We start from the raw sequence: 17,183 nt of genomic DNA on the forward strand, positions 1-17,183 counted from the left end.
TGTTGGTGATTGTTCTTACGTTTTTAATTTATTTATTCGTTTATCTCACATTTCCAATAGTGCCACTGTTAGCATTTTTCATCTCCTGGCGACCGTCGTTTAAAATTTTTTCACAATTTTTCTCGTTTGAAACAATCATTTCAATTTAAACCTAAATTGACCAATTTCATTCTTAGACAGTCTGGTAATAAGTTTGAGATTTTAAGTATTGTCGACCAAACAACCTGGACGTATGGCTAACGTTAGAACATAACAAACAGTAAACTGCAAGTCATATTTGTTTATCTTGAAAATAAAATGTGCGTTGTTCTTTCCAAAGAAATGAGACTTTAAACGTATTTTTCCAATTTATTTTCACATACTGCACACTAACTTGAGTATATTTTTTTAATTATCAGTTGTACCTGTACTCTAATTGAAACAGCGGGAATACTCACTATATAAGGCTTGACTTTCATCTGTTTTCTATCGTTTTAAAAATATGCTAAAAATAAGATACGAAACCCATATTGCCATGATAAAAGACCAGCTTATTACTCAATTGTTGAAAAGAATAGAAAAGGGTATAAAAGATTTTGTCTTGTGTATTATGCATTTCTTAACGTGTGTTTCAGACAGGAAAAATATAAAGCTTCTTCTGATTGGATTTGTTACCAAACAATATTTCAACATCCTTCTTTTTCCGTTATTCTGACAAAAAAAGATAGTTAACTTTTGAAAGCAATACACAATTAGCATTTGACCAAAGATGATTAAGGCCTTATTTGGTTTATTTGAATTAGAATTTGAACTTTATATTTAAGATATGCTGGTGGTATGTCCATTTTAAAGTTTATGTACTACAAAACAAAACAAAAATCAAATAGTTTACGTTCCGTGGCGTCATAATTATATACACTAATGATTTCATAGTTTATGTTTAAAAAAAGGGCGAAGATCCCAAGGAGGCCAGGGGCGTAGCTACCTTCTTAATGAAGTGGAATCACAAACTAAAGGGCAAGGGGTCTGGGGGCCGCCTAAGGCCCCAAGTAGGTCCAGGACAAAGCCCTGGTAGGGGGTTAAGGGACCCCCGGAAGATCCGCATTTATAGCGTTTCAAAACAATCACAACCGTAATAAATCTTGTACATTTTTGTTGTGGTTTTTTGGTCAACTATATTTGTTTAACTTCGAGTCGAATGAAGACTAAGCATTGTCGTTTGCGTTTTGTGTACGCCTTGAGAGCTTTTAAAATCATGGAGATATGTTCCATATGCTAGTATTTGTATTGAGCAAAGTAAATGTATAAAAAAAAAAAACAATAAACAAAACACAATACTATATGTGGAGTTTCTGTTAGAATAAACATCTTTGGATACCAAATACTTGGTGGACACATTCTCCAATATTTTGCTGAACATATGGATTTAAATGTTTAAAAATTCTGTGGGTAAACTCTACAAGAGATAGATAGGAATTTCTAATTTTACGCAGTTAGGAATTCTCGAAGTTGAAATTAATGAACTTTTTCAGAGTGAATGGTACTTTGATCACGATCTTTTCATGATCTGCGTTTGTTAATTATCCAGCTACATGATTAACAAATACATGTGCATTCGACCAGTTGTATGGCGGTATCTAGATGATAACAGTGAAGATACGTGTATCAAAAGTTTGATATTTCTTTCGAACAAGAATCAGCAGTTTAGTGTCCGACTCGGACAGAAAATTCATTATAAAATTGATTGACCAAATAGTCCAGTAAAACGAGTTAAAATTAACAATTTATTTAAATGTTTTTACAATCAACTATTCGTATAACCGGCCTATATAGAAACGACTTCGAATTATCGAATCTATGTACAAGATGTGTTTTGGAAAATAAATAAAAACGTAATACATGTACTGGAAAATGTGTACTTGCTTTATAATAACAGCAGTTCCAACTTCTCATTTATTAGTTTACAGAAACTATTGATTGATCGAATGGTTATTAATGTCCAGTAGCAAATATTACATGCACACCAGGACGGAAATACGTAAACGTGTTGTGAAAATGAAGTATTCGTGTTGTCAAGACCTACATACTTGGTCAATTTTGAACTAGTTCACAAGGTAACAGTCATTATTCCCGGATCGATACGAGTTGAAGAGTCTTCGTTCTAGTAAGAAGTGTGTTTTTGGGCGAAGCGGAAAATACTAATTTTCAAGTTTTTTTGTTAACCCTAAAGGGATTATGTTGTTTTTTTGCACTCAAGGCGAGTATACGTTATGGGTGTGGTACCGACAACTATGTAGCTGTCCGTAATATAAAAAGTTCCGCCATGTTTACACCAGTTGTATGAATTTATCGTACACATACATGTCTTACAGGATTAAAATTTTTGCTGCATGTGTATTCCTCCTGCTCTTATTCTTTGTGTTGTTTATAAAATGCATAGATAGAAAAACTAATTCCTATAAGTTAACTTTGTCCCTCTCTCTCTCCCTCTCTTTAATTTTTTTTATGGTGAAAACGATGTGGATGCACGTGCTGTCATGCCTCCTGGTAGCTACGCCCCTGGAGGCATTTAAAACTCCTCAGGCAAAAAACGACAATGACATTGATAAAAACAAAAAACCGAACAGACGAACACGTCCATTAGAATTGCACAGAAAACAAAACACTGAGCAACACGAACCACACAAAAACGGTAGTGAACCCATGTGAATCGGTCGTGTTGATAGTGCAAGTGCATATCCAGTGATAAGTTTTATTTGGAGATGTCGCAATCAAGGTAAAGAAAAGCTGAAATTATGCTTTCGGTCTTAAAGTTTTGTTCGCAACCTAACCTCATTGTCATTTTACAAATGCAAGTCAAGATATGAGCCAGACTTAGCATATATGTGTAACATTTTTTTCAAGTTCGATGGGATAGTTGCATTCAACATAGTAAACTACCTTTGAATAATTTAGTGAGAAAAAAACAAATATATGGCGGAATGTTAACTTATATGATAACCCTAGCTTATTTTTATTCTCCTTGAGAAGCTCTTGTATGAGGTATCAAAAGAATAAAAGAACAAGTCGGCAATAAGAGGAACACATTGTGTTCCTATAGAAATGCCATTTGTTCGTTGAAAAACATGTCCTCTAAAAGTAGCGAATATGTTGTCAATAGAATAATTAAGCAATTAAGAGAATTTTAAGTTTGAATCAGATTGGTTTTGAACAAATAATGTTTTATCCCTTTTAAAACAAGAGATTTGTATCTACGTTGAACAGTTTTCTCTTTTATGGAAAAAAGGAGATCAAGTTTATTGTAATTTGTTTTTAAGTTAAGAATAGGGTATACTAGTAGTGTAAAGGACAAAGAAGTCAAGAAGTTACCAAAGGGAAATTCAAACTCAAGTCGGAAAACGAACTGCTAATCCCAATGCAAAAAAGCAACCAAAAGATAAACAACAGTAAGCAAAACACAATAGAAAACTAAAGACTTAGCAACACGAACCCTACGTCAACCGAGGTTTATCTCATGTGCTCAGGCAGGGAAAGTAGTTCATGCTCCCAATATGACACCCGTCATGTCGCCCATGTAAGTACAAAATGGATGATAAGTCTCATTTGGGTATCACCAGCCCAGTAGTCAGCACTTCGGTGTTGACATGAATATCAATTATATGGTAATTTTTATAAATTTCCTGTTACAAAACGTTGAATTTTTCGAAAAACTAAGGATTTTTTTATCCCAGGAATAGATTACCTTAGCCGTATGTGGCACAACTTTTTGGAATTTTGGGTCCTCAATGCTCTTCAACTTTGTACTTGTTTGGCGTAAGTCAAATTTGAGGAAAAGGGGACGGAATTGTGGTTAAGATTGTTTTAATAGCTTCCTTGTAAGCAACAACCCTCTATCACGGAAATCATGATAAGAAAGGCAAGCACTGGATTATCGTATCAACTGGGAGATATATACCACATTTGCAGGCGCTGCTGGAATTTCGCCACATAGAAATGGAAAGTTCACAATTGAGAATGAATTCGTTTGTCGTAAAGTTTAAAGCAGAAGTTAAAGAATAATGCTAGCTTCTTTTCATTCTCCCTTAGAAGTTCCTGTACGAAGTGTACCTCATATGAAAAAAGGAACAAATCGGAAAGTAGAGGAACACAGTTGGTTCCCGTCGGAGTTTCGATTATTTGTTGAAAAACACGTCATCTAAGCGTAATATATTTTCAAAGCAAGACATAAAAAGAACCTGCAAGAACTGCGCGAGAAATACGACCTAGTGATACAAACTACAAAATACGAGATAAACCTCAGACCTAAAAAAAAAACATTTAAATAGTTCTTTTGTCTTTTTTGGTTAAAGGGACGATTTAGCCCAACCCACAAAATGCCAGACACTTTCTTCAGTGCAATAATATGATGGGATCACTGCAAAAGACGCAGTTACTTCAACGCAGAAGTCGGACCGCATAAATGTTACTCCTAGTAAAATCTCAAAACACAGATCAACATTTTCAAAATATCAATTGTCCGTACTGTGTTATTTGCTCTTACGTGTTATTATCTTGATATCTGTATATTTAGTAATTTAATTAAGATGTATTTAAAGTATATTTTTTTCTTTTTAATGACAACCTTATTCCCAAGAAGAGATGCGAACGAACGCGGCACATCCTCTGAGAATTGTTGACATCTCTTCCCCACTCTTGATTTTCATTCTGTGGTGAACCCTGGTTGTCAATCACGAAATCAATCATCTTGATAATGTCCGTTTCAGAAAAGTTGATGATTAAATCAGTTTTGTTATTAAAAAAATTCGATTTATTCCTCTCTAAGACTAGATACATGTATCTACTCATCTTCGCTAGCCAAGGGTTACGATCCACTTCCCTCCTCTCCACCCTTGGCTGATTAATCCAACATTTGTGATAACAATGTTGCGCCATCTATCGGTAGATTAAAGTCACGCCCATTCCGAATACATTATTCTTGACCAATGGTAGCACTTGAACTCTTCAATTTGGAGGTAAAAACACGGTAGCGTCTAGATTCTACACACTTGGTAAAGCAGGAAACGAAAATATACGTTGACATTCATGCATTTGTGCAAGAAACATACACAGGAACTTCTATAAGTTGATTTAAAACATTCAAATTGTCACTAAATATAGTCGTATGTTTAGGGATGTAAAGACTTGTTGCACAATAAGCACGTGGCAATTGTTTACATACACTTTCTACATTTACACGTGATCATGTTATAAGCGCTTTTTGATTGGATGCAGCGAGTTTTGACTGCAACCAATGAAAATCATTATCTTGTGTCTCCGAAATTCTATCTCAATCCGCCAAGGAGTGAGAGGAGGGAAGTGGATCGTAACCCTTGACTAGCGAAGATGGTATCTACTTTGACCATTATATTTTATTAAACAGAGCAGGGTCAATCCTGTAAATTTGTCTTTAGGTTTGGAATGGGGAATACATGTGTAAAGGGTAGACAAGTCCAATGTTGTATTACTATTGCAAGATGGAAAAGACTTACATTGTATGTTCACAAATATATTTTTTTTTTAGTTTCGACATTCACGCCACCCCTTGAGCAGGTAGTTTCACAATAACTTCGAAGCAAAAAATTATTTGCTGATAAATTAATGTAAAAAAGTTACAAAGGGGTTTCGTTGAGCAATTACGTAATTTAGGTATCAAATACAGTGAAGAAAAATCATTTTATTCATCTTTGGTTGAAATTCCAAAGGAACATAGAACAGACTTATGATTTTTATATATCCCAAGTCGCTCGTTATGTCAGTGTCTGTAGTGACGTTTTTGATTTCAATGAGCGTAACCTATGTATTACTGGTAAATTATTACCTAAAACCTTTACTAAATTCTTCCATAGATACAAAGATTTGGTTTGCAAGTTTGGCTGTACCTGTGAAAAACTTATTTCAGACGTAATAGCACATCCTAAATTTTACGTTGATGTTGTTAACCAAGCCCGGAAATTTATACACGATGCAGATAAACTCATCAATCCTTTAAATAAACCTATTCTAAAAGGTTACTAATTCAACACTGTAAGTAGATCTTTAAATATTGTTTTATTGGTATAAATATTGATTTTGTTATCAGTAAATTAAAATCACCCTAATAGCTTTGTTATACACATATGCCTTTTTACGGTACAACAATTTGTCGATACATGTACGTTTATTTTGGCATTGCAAAAGGTCGTGTTTTTCTCTGACTGTTAATGACGTTTTTATACTAAATCCATTGGATCTTGGATGTGTACTGATTGATATTTTATTTTACAGGATTTTTTTTTATTAGTTGTTATTGGTTTTGGACTAGCTGTCAGTAACTGTGAGTATTCTCAGATCTGTACTTAGTTTTCTTTTTGTTGTTAGGGATGAAGGATGGATAAATACCCTGCCACGTCCGGTCTGTGTTTATGTTTGAAGTTTTTATGTTTTGTATCGATCTGATGTTGTGCTGTTACACCACTGTCTCAGGTTAGGGGCCGGGGGGGGGGGGGGGGGGGGGGGTTGAGCGCTCACAAACATGTTTAACCCTGCCACATATTTTTATGTGCCTGTCGAAAGTCAGGATCCTGTAGTTCAAGTGTTTGTCGTTGGTTCATGTCTGTCATATTTGTTTTTCGTTAATTGTATTGTTATAAATAAGTTTTCTCAATTGAATTGTTTTATAGTTTTCATGTCGGGGCCTTTTATAGCCGACTATACGGTATGGGGTTTTCTCATTGTTGAAGGCCGTACGGTTGCCTATAATTGCTTACATCCACTTTATTTGAACTTTGGTGGATAGTTGTCTCATTGGCAATCAAACCTCATCTCCTTATTTTTATATTGTCAAACAACTGTTACAGTGAATTTATTGCTGTCAATCGTTCATAAGCCACAGCGAGGACAGTAGTAAACGCTCTTACCCGTTAGAGGCTGTAGAAAGTCTCTAACACTTGTTTGGTGGAATTCTTTTGTAGATGTCGAGAGTACGGCGTTGGTGCAAAACAAAACAAATAAACAAGATATGGACGAAAAGTAGATTTTCTGTCATTTTTTTTTATTTTAGGGGAAAAGCATGGGACTCGCACCTAGAATTTAAAAAAAACATATATCAAATAATAGTAGTGGAATGGGTACCATAAAGAAAAGTAGTACAAAAAGGTCATATGAAAAACGGCAAAAAGTGTTTTCGTGAATTTAGTCATACCAGTTGAACTTCAAATCCCCAAAGATTATATATGTGGAGCACTTTAAAGTCATATGAAACGAGTTTCAAAACATTTTAATGTTCAGGAAATTATTGATCCAATGCATGCATATATACTATATTAAGTCCTATATGCACGTTTTGTACATTTATTACAAATCTATAACGTATAATCGACACATAATATTTCATTCAGTGATTGTTGATCGTTGTGAACTTAGCCATTCAAGTATATAAATCATGTTCAACTCTTTTTTTAAATTTGAAGTTTCATGACTTTAAAAAAAAACATTTTTGCAAAGGAAAACTAGGCCCCATGATTATTATTGAGGCAAACAAACAAACTCTTCGCCCAATGACAGGATATTAGCACCTCACTCCTAAATATATAAAAACTAAGGCAACTAAGAGAATAAAAGAACTGAGTCAAATTGATAAAGAGGAAGGATCAGTGAGGTACACCAGAATTAAGAAATGAGAAATTGGTAAAATGAATTGAAGAGAAAACCAAATGAAATTTGCTACAGTAGAGAAAACGTTTAATACAAAAAACAATTGAAAGCGCTGGCTAAGAAACAAATAAAATATCAAAAATACCGAACTCCAAGGAAAATTCAAAACGGAAATTCCCTTATCAAATGTCAAAATCAAAAGCTCAAACACATAAAACGAATGGGAACAACTGTCATATTCCTGACTTAGTACAGGCATTTCGTTATGTAGAAAATGGTGGATAAATAAACCTGGTTTTATAGCTAGCTAAACCTCTCGCTTGTATGACAGTCATCAGAATAGAGTGTTAGCCAATTACTCTAGATGCCCTTGTAAATTGATTAAAACATTACTTGAGACAACAAAAAATGATAAGAAATACCAACAATGTTTCTTTTTTTTCGCCTAGTCTTCCGTATAAAGTATATCTATACAATTTTCATGGATTGAGGGAAATTGTATTTTCATGAATTACTAAATTAACATGCAAAATCCAAAGTTTAGATATAAGGCTATCTGTCAACTTAGTATATTTTTGTAAAGATTCAAGAGCATCTTCCAACACAGACATTCTCTGGATCCTCCAGTATAAAATAAAACCATCCTTGTGTATATTAGAAATTTGTGAAATATGTGATAGCCTTGAGATTTAGGTATACAATATGGAATATGCATCTCTTTTCAATCAGAATTAATTAATCATTCGTCTTTTAAAATATCAGTGCAATTATTATTATCTATTTTTTTGCAATAAAGACGGATTCGAGCGTTCTTTAAAAGGAACAATTAAACAACGATTTAAAAAAAGATGAATTCAGGTATACTTCTGTAACAGCAAAAATAATATATAACTAGAATTACCATTGCACGCAATAGCAGATGTCACCCCAGTTCGCCCAATTCCACTAAACGGCAGCCATTTTGAATTTTTAAAACACTAAATGCTCATATATGCATGACAACACATATTTCTGTTAATTTTCAGTGAGTTGGGAGCATTTTTTTTTCAATTTTTCATAATTTTGCTGTTTCCATGGTAATAGTAACCATTTCAAGGATTCATAAGACAGATACCACAATCTGACATGACGGGCCACATAGCAATGAAGTTTTACTTGGTTTGATCTACCATTTTAAGTAAGAAAATGCTACTTTAAAGTTTCAAAGGGTTCAATTGTAAACTTTTCCCCAGTTTCCATGGCAATGGCGGCCATTTTGGAAATTCCATATATGGATTGGACATCTATTGATGACGCGTAACATTTCCATAAAGTTTCATTAAATTTGGAACACTTTTCGATTTTTCACAATTTTGCTTTTTCCATGCAATGGTAGCCATTTTGGAAATTCCAAAGTCAGGTGCACAACTACACATGGTGGGTACCATTATGGTAAAGTTCCATCAAAATTGGTTCATTCAGTTTAGAGAACTAAGCTGGACAAAAAGTGTGGAATAAGAATAAGAAAAAAAGAATCGTACAATAACAATATATCACCCCAACTCCGATTGGGGTCTCCGTTTGGGGTGACATAATAATTTGTTCTATGATTTAAAGATGGTCTTGTTATTGCCTGTCGCTGTCGATAATTTATGGAGACTTACTGAACATTGCCTAAAGTTATAAAACATATAACAAAGAGCATACACTTTTACATTGAGTTATATTTAGATATGATTGCAATTAGCCTAATTTCGTTTAAATATCTGTTTCTAATTGACTTAACATTGTCTTAAAGTTAATGTCTTTGTATTATCAGTAATACGATTTCATTCCTGTTAATCAGTGTAAATACAGTAGGTTGTAGTTAGATTTTCTGAAAATCATGTTATTATTTAAAATGGGCCGTGATGCATTATTGCAATATAACACGTGACATTTAACAAATACTTTGTAAAGATTCTAGTCCATCTTCCAACACAGACATTGTTGGTATCTGCATCCTAAATAGATGTTCACTGAGACTAACATGACTAACACAAAACATAACAAGAAATAAGGTAATTAGTAGTGGGGTTTTAATATTGATTCTGGAACTTGACGGAGTACACGTGACTTATAGACACTTCACTGAGTAACGGAAAAAGTATTACAAGGTAAGATTTATTTAATTTTTTGGAGGGGGTTGGGGAGGAGTATTTTTCATATTAGGAATTTTGCCAAGTAAGCATTTCTCATAATTTTACAGTTGAACTGAAAAAAGTCAATATCGACGTGTAGCAATAAGGGATCATCTCCGAGCATTGTTACATAAAACAGCAATATTTCTGTAATTCTGTCAGTTACTGTGGATTCCTTTTTATTCGTGGTTTACTTCTTGTCGTGGATTCCATGGGTACATGTGAACCATGTATTTAATAGTTTAGCAAAAAAACAATTCCTATAGGCTTGCATGTTAATTTAGTATTAATATTAATTCATGAAAAAGCAATTTTCCCTCAGTCCATGAAAATTGTTACCTATCAAAATAAATGAAACCACAGTAGGTTTTTCTGACATAAAAACTTTCGATTAGACTTCTCCGAGAAAACTATCTGAAAAAGTATTTTTATTATTCGGAAAAAGATAATTGATTTCAAACTAAAAGATTGTTTATAAGCAAGTATGCATACAATTCCGCTGAAGACATTTATGATTATACATTTTGAGCTATGAGTACATGCAAACAAACTTTGGTTTAAGACATACATTTTTATTGAATTTGAATATTTATGCAGTTTAGAAGTGGGTACAATTTTATGGAGAAAGCAGGTAGAAGGATTGTAAATTCTTATATATCTAATAGTTTTGTTCGTTAATTCTTTTATTCATCCTTCTGTCATTGTGTAGTTTGTTCTGTTGATAGGCCACCAAGTCTGTGAGATATAAGTGTGCATCTAAATAAATATAGATTTAATAAGTTGACAGATAGACTTCTATCTAAATAAATAAATATAGATTTAATATGTTGACAGATAGACTTCTATCTAAACTGCATAAACATTAGAATGTTTATTCGACGTGGTTTTGTTCTTTACTTTTCACATTTTCAGAAAACATAAGACTAATCTTGAATAATTGGTTTCTGTATATACGATGACATTTTTTAATGGCATGCTTCCTGGAGAGACATTAGAGAAATTTTTAGACCGAGAAGTTCGGCCAGATACAAAGTTCTTAAGTGACTGTAGCCAAGTTATAGACACAGTTGTGCGATTAATACATCGCAATCCCAAATACAAAGTCAATCAAGTTATCAAAGTAAGTATTTAAATTTCTTTATATTAGTGTCGTTTAGCGAATACAAAAAAATATAAATGCAGGCAGCAGCAATTGCTCAAATGTCGGTCATTTTATTAGTACGGGAGTTGGATAGCAAATGGTCGGTAAAGATTTGCATTACCGAAATGAGTACTTTTACACTTCTTTGTTCATCTAAAAGGAGTCATTATGTTATGCCTGATGATTCTTCTACTTCAAATATATATGAAAAGTTCTCAGGGTAGTCCATATATATATATCGCAACGAGTAATGGGAGATCTCAGTTTGTTTTTTTTTTTGAGCGGGGGAGAGGGTAACTACTAGTGTCACTCAAATGTTTTCAGATTTTGTTTTCAGTTACAAGCTCTATCGACCCTACAGTACAGACCGAAAAAATCTTGATAAGGAATATTGTGGTTATATCTTAATTTTACTTGGCGACTTTTCTTATTGATAGCTTTCCGTTTTATCAACCTACTAGATAATGAATATACAATGATAGAAGGGTATCAATTTAATTATACGTAATACAGACAAAACAAATGATCAGTTGATGTGGATGTTTAGATTTTTCACTTTATGCTTTAATTTGGTCACTGGAGATCACCAGTGTCTCCTTATCTGCATGTAAAATGAAACTTTCCCTTGTAGAAAAGGTAGAAATACTGATTTTGAAAACTTTACCATTTCATTTCCCGCTTAAGCATTTTTTTGAAAAATGGTTTGGAAATCAAATCATTTTAAAGATCACGGAAGTGGGAGGGGGGACCCTTTTGGCCAGGTGTGTAGAGCATTTTTCAGTGTCGGTTTTGGTTTTTGGTATGATTCGTGTTGCTCAGTCTTTATTTTTCTGTGTTGTGTTTTGTGTACTGTTGTTTCTCTTTTCGTCATGCCATGTCATTGTCCGTTTGTTTTCGATTTATGAGTTTGATTATCCCTTTGGTACCTTTCGCCTCTTTTTTCGTATTCCCTTATTGAGCTTTAAAGAGTTAAGAACTGTTAAGTAAACTTTCGTAGATAATTTATAGTTTAACTGTATGTAAATAATTAAAGCTGTATTTCATACCATGTGACAATGATTTCAGGGTGGATCTTTAGGTAAAGGAACAGCTGTACGTGACCATTCAGATGTAGACCTTTTAGTGGTATTGAATAATATTAGGGATGTGGAACATTTGGCAGAAAACATGGATGAGGTTCTTAATAACTTCCGAGAATATTTAAAATCAGCTGTCGGAAAGACTAAAAATATTAAAATATCAATGAAAGGTCAGACGCCATTCACCCTACAGTTTAACCTACGTTGTGGTGATGAATGGTTTGATGTGGATTTACTGCCTATAGTTGATGTATGGAGTACATGTAAATATTTTCATTATTGAATTATAAATATATGAATAAAAAGGTATAGGAATAATTTAATTTCTTAAAAGTGCACTTGAATCGCCATCTTTTCATAAAGTTTATGCAAGTCGCCTTTGGGTAGATGCTTACAGTTACGTGTTTGTACGAAAAACCGGTAATGGCATTCTTTTGTGAAATTTCAAATTTTCAAATTGACATTTCTCAATTCCAACTTGACATTCCTGACGTTCAACTTGTGATTTCTCAGTTCCAGCTTAAAATATCTCATCTCAAACTTAACATTTCCAAGGTATGTCTTTACATTTCTCACTAAACTGACATTTCTCAGTTTCAACGACATTTCTTTTAGGTTCAAATTGACATTTCACACTTCAAGTTTGACATTTCTCACTTCCAAGATGACGTTTCTCACTTTCAACTTGACATATTGCACCTCCAAGATCATTTTTCAACTAAAAATTTATTGGAAATCAAAACATTTTACAACATAATGTGACTACCGGTCTTTTGTATGTTTGTCTGAATAAACAGTTATCATTTTCGATTAATTGGTTTGTTTAATCAACATTAGAAAAGTTCACCATTGGATCAATATATAATATCCGTTCTCTATAAAAATGGATCTCTCAGAAAGACAAAACTAGAGAGTCAAAGATACTGTATCGTTCAACTGAAAAAAAACAAACACAGACTAAGTAGCTAACTCTGATATTATTGTCCCCCGCGCAACGCGTTGCAGGGGTCATAGAAATACCAGACGTCGTCTGTCCGTTCTTGTTAGCGCTCTCCACTTTACAATTCTTGCCAGATTTTTATGAAACTTATATCATAGGTTTATATCAGCAATGTTTTGAACGAGTTCGAAAATCAGTGCCGATCAATTATTTTTTAAAGAGTTATGCCCCTTAGATACATTAATTATTTGAAAAATTGCATCGTTAGCGCTCTCATTTGGACAATTCTTGTCTGATTTTTAAGAAAAGAAAGGCGAAAGATACCACAGGGACATTCAAACTCATAATTCGAAAATAAACTGACAAGGCCATGGCACAAAAGAAAATGACCAAAAGACAAACAACAGTATACAAAACACAGCAAGGAAAAATAAAGAACGAGCAATACAAACCCCACCAAAATACGGGGGTTGATCTCAGGTGCTCCGGAAGGGTAAACAGATCAGCTTCATACGTGTCACCCGTCGTGTTGTTCATATAATTACAAACCCGGTTATAAGTCTAATTCGGTAGGTCTCACTCGGGGAAAAGGAAGATGGGATTGTGGTTACGACGATTGGAACATATCCCATAATGGCCAACCAACTAGTGATGGCGTCCGTAAAGTTTTCGAAGGGATGATTTCAACTTCACTACATGGACCTCTTAGTTTAAGAGCTTCCTTGTGAGCATCAACCCTCCAGGAAGGAAACCGTGATAAGAAAGCAAGCCCTGGAATATCGTATCAACTTGGAGATATACTAATATATTCTATGTGAAGTCGCTGCTGGAATATTGCTACATAGAAATGGAAAGTTCACAATCGGGAAGCTGAAATCATCATCATGTAAGTCAAGATTTGAGACAGTCTAACTGTGTCTGTTGTATCCTTTATTTCAAGTTCGATGGGATAGATGCATTCAACAAAGTCACCAAATTTTGAATTATTTAGTGAGAGGACATCATCTATATAGCAAAAATAGAAGTTAAAGGATAATGCTAGCTTCTTTTCATTCTTCGAAAGAAGCTCCTGTTTGAAGTCAAACTCATATGAATAAACGAACAAGTCGGCAAGAAGAGGAACACAGTTGGTTCGCATGGGTATGCCGATTGTTTGTTGAGATACTTGTATCTACACTCGCCAACGATTGAAAATCAATGCGCAGGTCGGTAAGTTTTATTTTCATGTATTTCTTATTTATTTTTCTTTTCTTTTTATTTTTTTGTAATTTAGGGATGCTTGGACTAGCTGGTGGTGTCGGATCTACATATTCTACAATGGAAAGCAAACCTCATCTAAGGAAATACTATGCCAAATCGTTAGCTAAACTGCAAGTGGAATTTGTGAAACCAGTACCGGCCAGAGTCAAAGATTTGATTCGTTTGTTAAAATATTGGAAATACACTGAACAGGTCAACCTTTTCTCTGTATTATAACATATACTGAGTATTGAAAAATACAAATCTTTAATTTTATGTTGTTCCATCATTAAAATATAGGCATTAAAGAACTTGAAAAGTAGTCTCAGAAGATGCATAGTGGTGTTGTGCAGGATCTAAATTTATTAAAGATGTTATACCTGTTCAGGAATAATTATATTCGATTAGAAAACCGTATTGAATACAATGCCAATACCTTTATGTACATGTTACTCGTGTTTTATGTTTTCCTCTTCAATTTCCATCATTGAGACTAATTTGGTCAAATTGATATGCTGAAAACTTTTCTAAGCAGATTGCTCTAGGCCTGTAAAGTTAAAAATTGGTTAAGTCAGTAATGTTGTTCAATTTCAGTAGTATAAATGATTATGAGATAACTATTTACCAAAGAATATTAATGCAAACCACTACATGTCACCGTATGGCCATCAACAATGAGCTAAACCCGTATCGTCTAAAAGGCTATAAAAGCCCACAAGGGAAGGCTCAAACTTGAAACAATTCAAAAGAGTAAACGAATGGCCTTATTTATACTAAAACAATAAACTAAAAACTTTTAAGGTAGGCAACAACTAACGCCAACCACCTGGCTTGAGACAGGCACACAAAGAATGCTAAAGTTAACGACCTTTTTTAAATTGTTTAAAAGTCTACTTAAAGAAAGAGAATGTTAATAAGGAAGTTTTATAACCATTATTTTTAACTGAGATTTATATATCGTTTCAGGTGGATTTTACTTCATACTGTATTGAATTAATGGTTATATACGTCTGGAGAGAAAATGGAAAATCAAATAACTTTACTATGAAGCAGATGATGACTAAAGTTGTTGACCTACTTGCATCGTTCGACAACGTCCGAATTTCGTTTAACGATCATTTTACTCCATCTTACTACATAAAGCAGCTTGACAAGTAATTGCGTTTAATCATCATGCGCTGCGATCTGAAATACCACTGAAAAAAAACTCATCATAGATACCAAGCTTATAAATGTGTACCCCAAACGCGCGTTTCGTCTATATAACCCTCGTCAGTGACGCTCGAATCAAAACAGTGGGAATGTAAATCAAATACGAAGTTGAAAGGTCAGTTTCTAATACAGATCGTAATAACTGCATTGCAGACTAACTTAACCAATCACTCCTCCGGTGAGATAAAACTGTAATAATCTATAATAAATTGAAATGTTCTTTCGACTCATATGAAATCGAGCTCGATTTATATCTTTCCATCAACTATGAAAAATAAAGACTCCTTCACAGTTACTATAGGAAGAGAGTGTAACCATGCGCTGGTATCAGATGATGATTGTTTTATTTGTATCTTTAATAAATGAGGTACTTTCCAATCATAAAATAATTTTGCACAAGTAAAAATGTTCACAGTACATCTCTAGGCGTTCGTAAGCTAGACAAAGTCTCAAACACACACTAAAATGTACCATATAGATTAATACAGTACCAGTTTAACAGAAAAAAGCCTAATTGCCATAAAGGATTTGATTTAATGTTTTTTAAATTTCCAAATGATTAAAGTTATAAATAATTTTACTTCATTTTGTTTTAATTTATATGATATATAAAAAACAATCATTTTTCAGAAAGCCACCGTATGTTCTGGATCCAGCTAACCCTTATCATGATGTTGCCTCAGACCCAAAATGGAGTTTCTCTACAATGTCTAGAGACTTTCATCGAATAGAGTCAGAAGGTCGACAGTTGCAACGAAAACTTCAAGGATTACCAGAAGAAAGCAGTTGCGTAATATCATGAGAAAAATTAATCGAATTATCTGTTCAATAATATTGTGTTTGAAATTGCTTGAAAAAAGGGTAATAGAAAGAAAATTTTGACCTGTTACGGACTGTGTATGTATCTTGTTATTGTAATTTTATTAGTAAGCAAGAAAATTCATCAAAATTAATTCAGCAAGCTGAAATAAAGTGAATGTGTACCAATGATAGTGTATCTCATTTAAAAAATCATAACAATTGGCTGGTAATCTGTTAAAATGCCACATGAAAAAAAAAACTTATTTCTGCTCTCTCTAGACGTTCATTCTTGGTCAATATGAATCAGTAAGATATGCAGAGATGAAATAATTATCCCAAACCTGGTGATTTGGAAGTCACATCATCATATCTTAAGCGCTTTTACTATTGGAAGCTGTACTTGCATGAACCACAAAATGAATAATAGCTAGTTTCTCAAAAAAAAATCTATCTTCTCAAACTTATTGGAAATAAAGATAACTCTTTGAATATAAGGTGCGTTCAAAGAGCTTTTCTGGGTTAACCTTAACCGAGAACGCACACAACTTAAACATGGAAAGCCAATGATTTGTATATACCTGATGAGCTATATGAGACCAATTGGAAATAAAGAAATAGCCAAAATAATCTACAGCCAACTTAAAGTTTGGAACCTTAGTTTTTGAATGATTTCTAAATTTATTAATTTAAGAAATGTGTGATAAATCGTGCCAGTAGCGAAGCACTGATTACTGGGCGAATGATATCACTGGCCTAACAGTCCACCAGCAGCGGTTTCCGGTACATTACATTTGCGTGCTAAAATCATTACGTTTGTGCGCAGCTTTTGATTACATTTGCGCGCATTCTTTTATAGGTAAACTCAGGTAAATACAGCTAAATTATACTTATTTATTTATTAAACTATTATTTACGAGCAGGATAAGTCCGTTTTCTTGTGCACAAGCACTTAATCCTGGAAA

The 17,183-nt window shown here is 33.7% G+C and overlaps 1 protein-coding gene across 1 annotated transcript; it reads left to right on the forward strand.

Moving 5' to 3' along the window:
• The first annotated feature begins 9,567 nt into the window (after positions 1–9,567).
• LOC127712175 (2'-5'-oligoadenylate synthase 3-like) lies at positions 9,568–16,865 on the forward strand. Its single transcript, XM_052218473.1, has 6 exons — positions 9,568–9,785; positions 10,722–10,929; positions 12,016–12,292; positions 14,243–14,421; positions 15,175–15,362; positions 16,051–16,865. Exons 2-6 carry the CDS (start codon positions 10,765–10,767, stop codon positions 16,220–16,222), a joined length of 981 nt encoding a protein of 326 aa, XP_052074433.1. The 5' UTR covers positions 9,568–9,785; positions 10,722–10,764; the 3' UTR covers positions 16,223–16,865.
• Positions 16,866–17,183: the final 318 nt, after the last annotated feature.

Source organism: Mytilus californianus, unplaced genomic scaffold, assembly GCF_021869535.1.
Source record: "Mytilus californianus isolate M0D057914Y unplaced genomic scaffold, xbMytCali1.0.p SCAF_8, whole genome shotgun sequence".
Classification (NCBI taxonomy): domain Eukaryota; kingdom Metazoa; phylum Mollusca; class Bivalvia; order Mytilida; family Mytilidae; genus Mytilus; species Mytilus californianus.

Excerpts from the sequence above, each read along its gene's own strand:
- LOC127712175 (XM_052218473.1), top strand. The coding sequence starts at position 10,765 with ATGACATTTTTTAATGGCATGCTTCCTGGAGAGACATTAGAGAAATTT. Across the intron at positions 10,930-12,015 it reads AAGTCAATCAAGTTATCAAA|GGTGGATCTTTAGGTAAAGG; the intron begins GTAAGTATTTAA and ends CAATGATTTCAG. Across the intron at positions 12,293-14,242 it reads AGTTGATGTATGGAGTACAT|GGATGCTTGGACTAGCTGGT; the intron begins GTAAATATTTTC and ends TTTGTAATTTAG.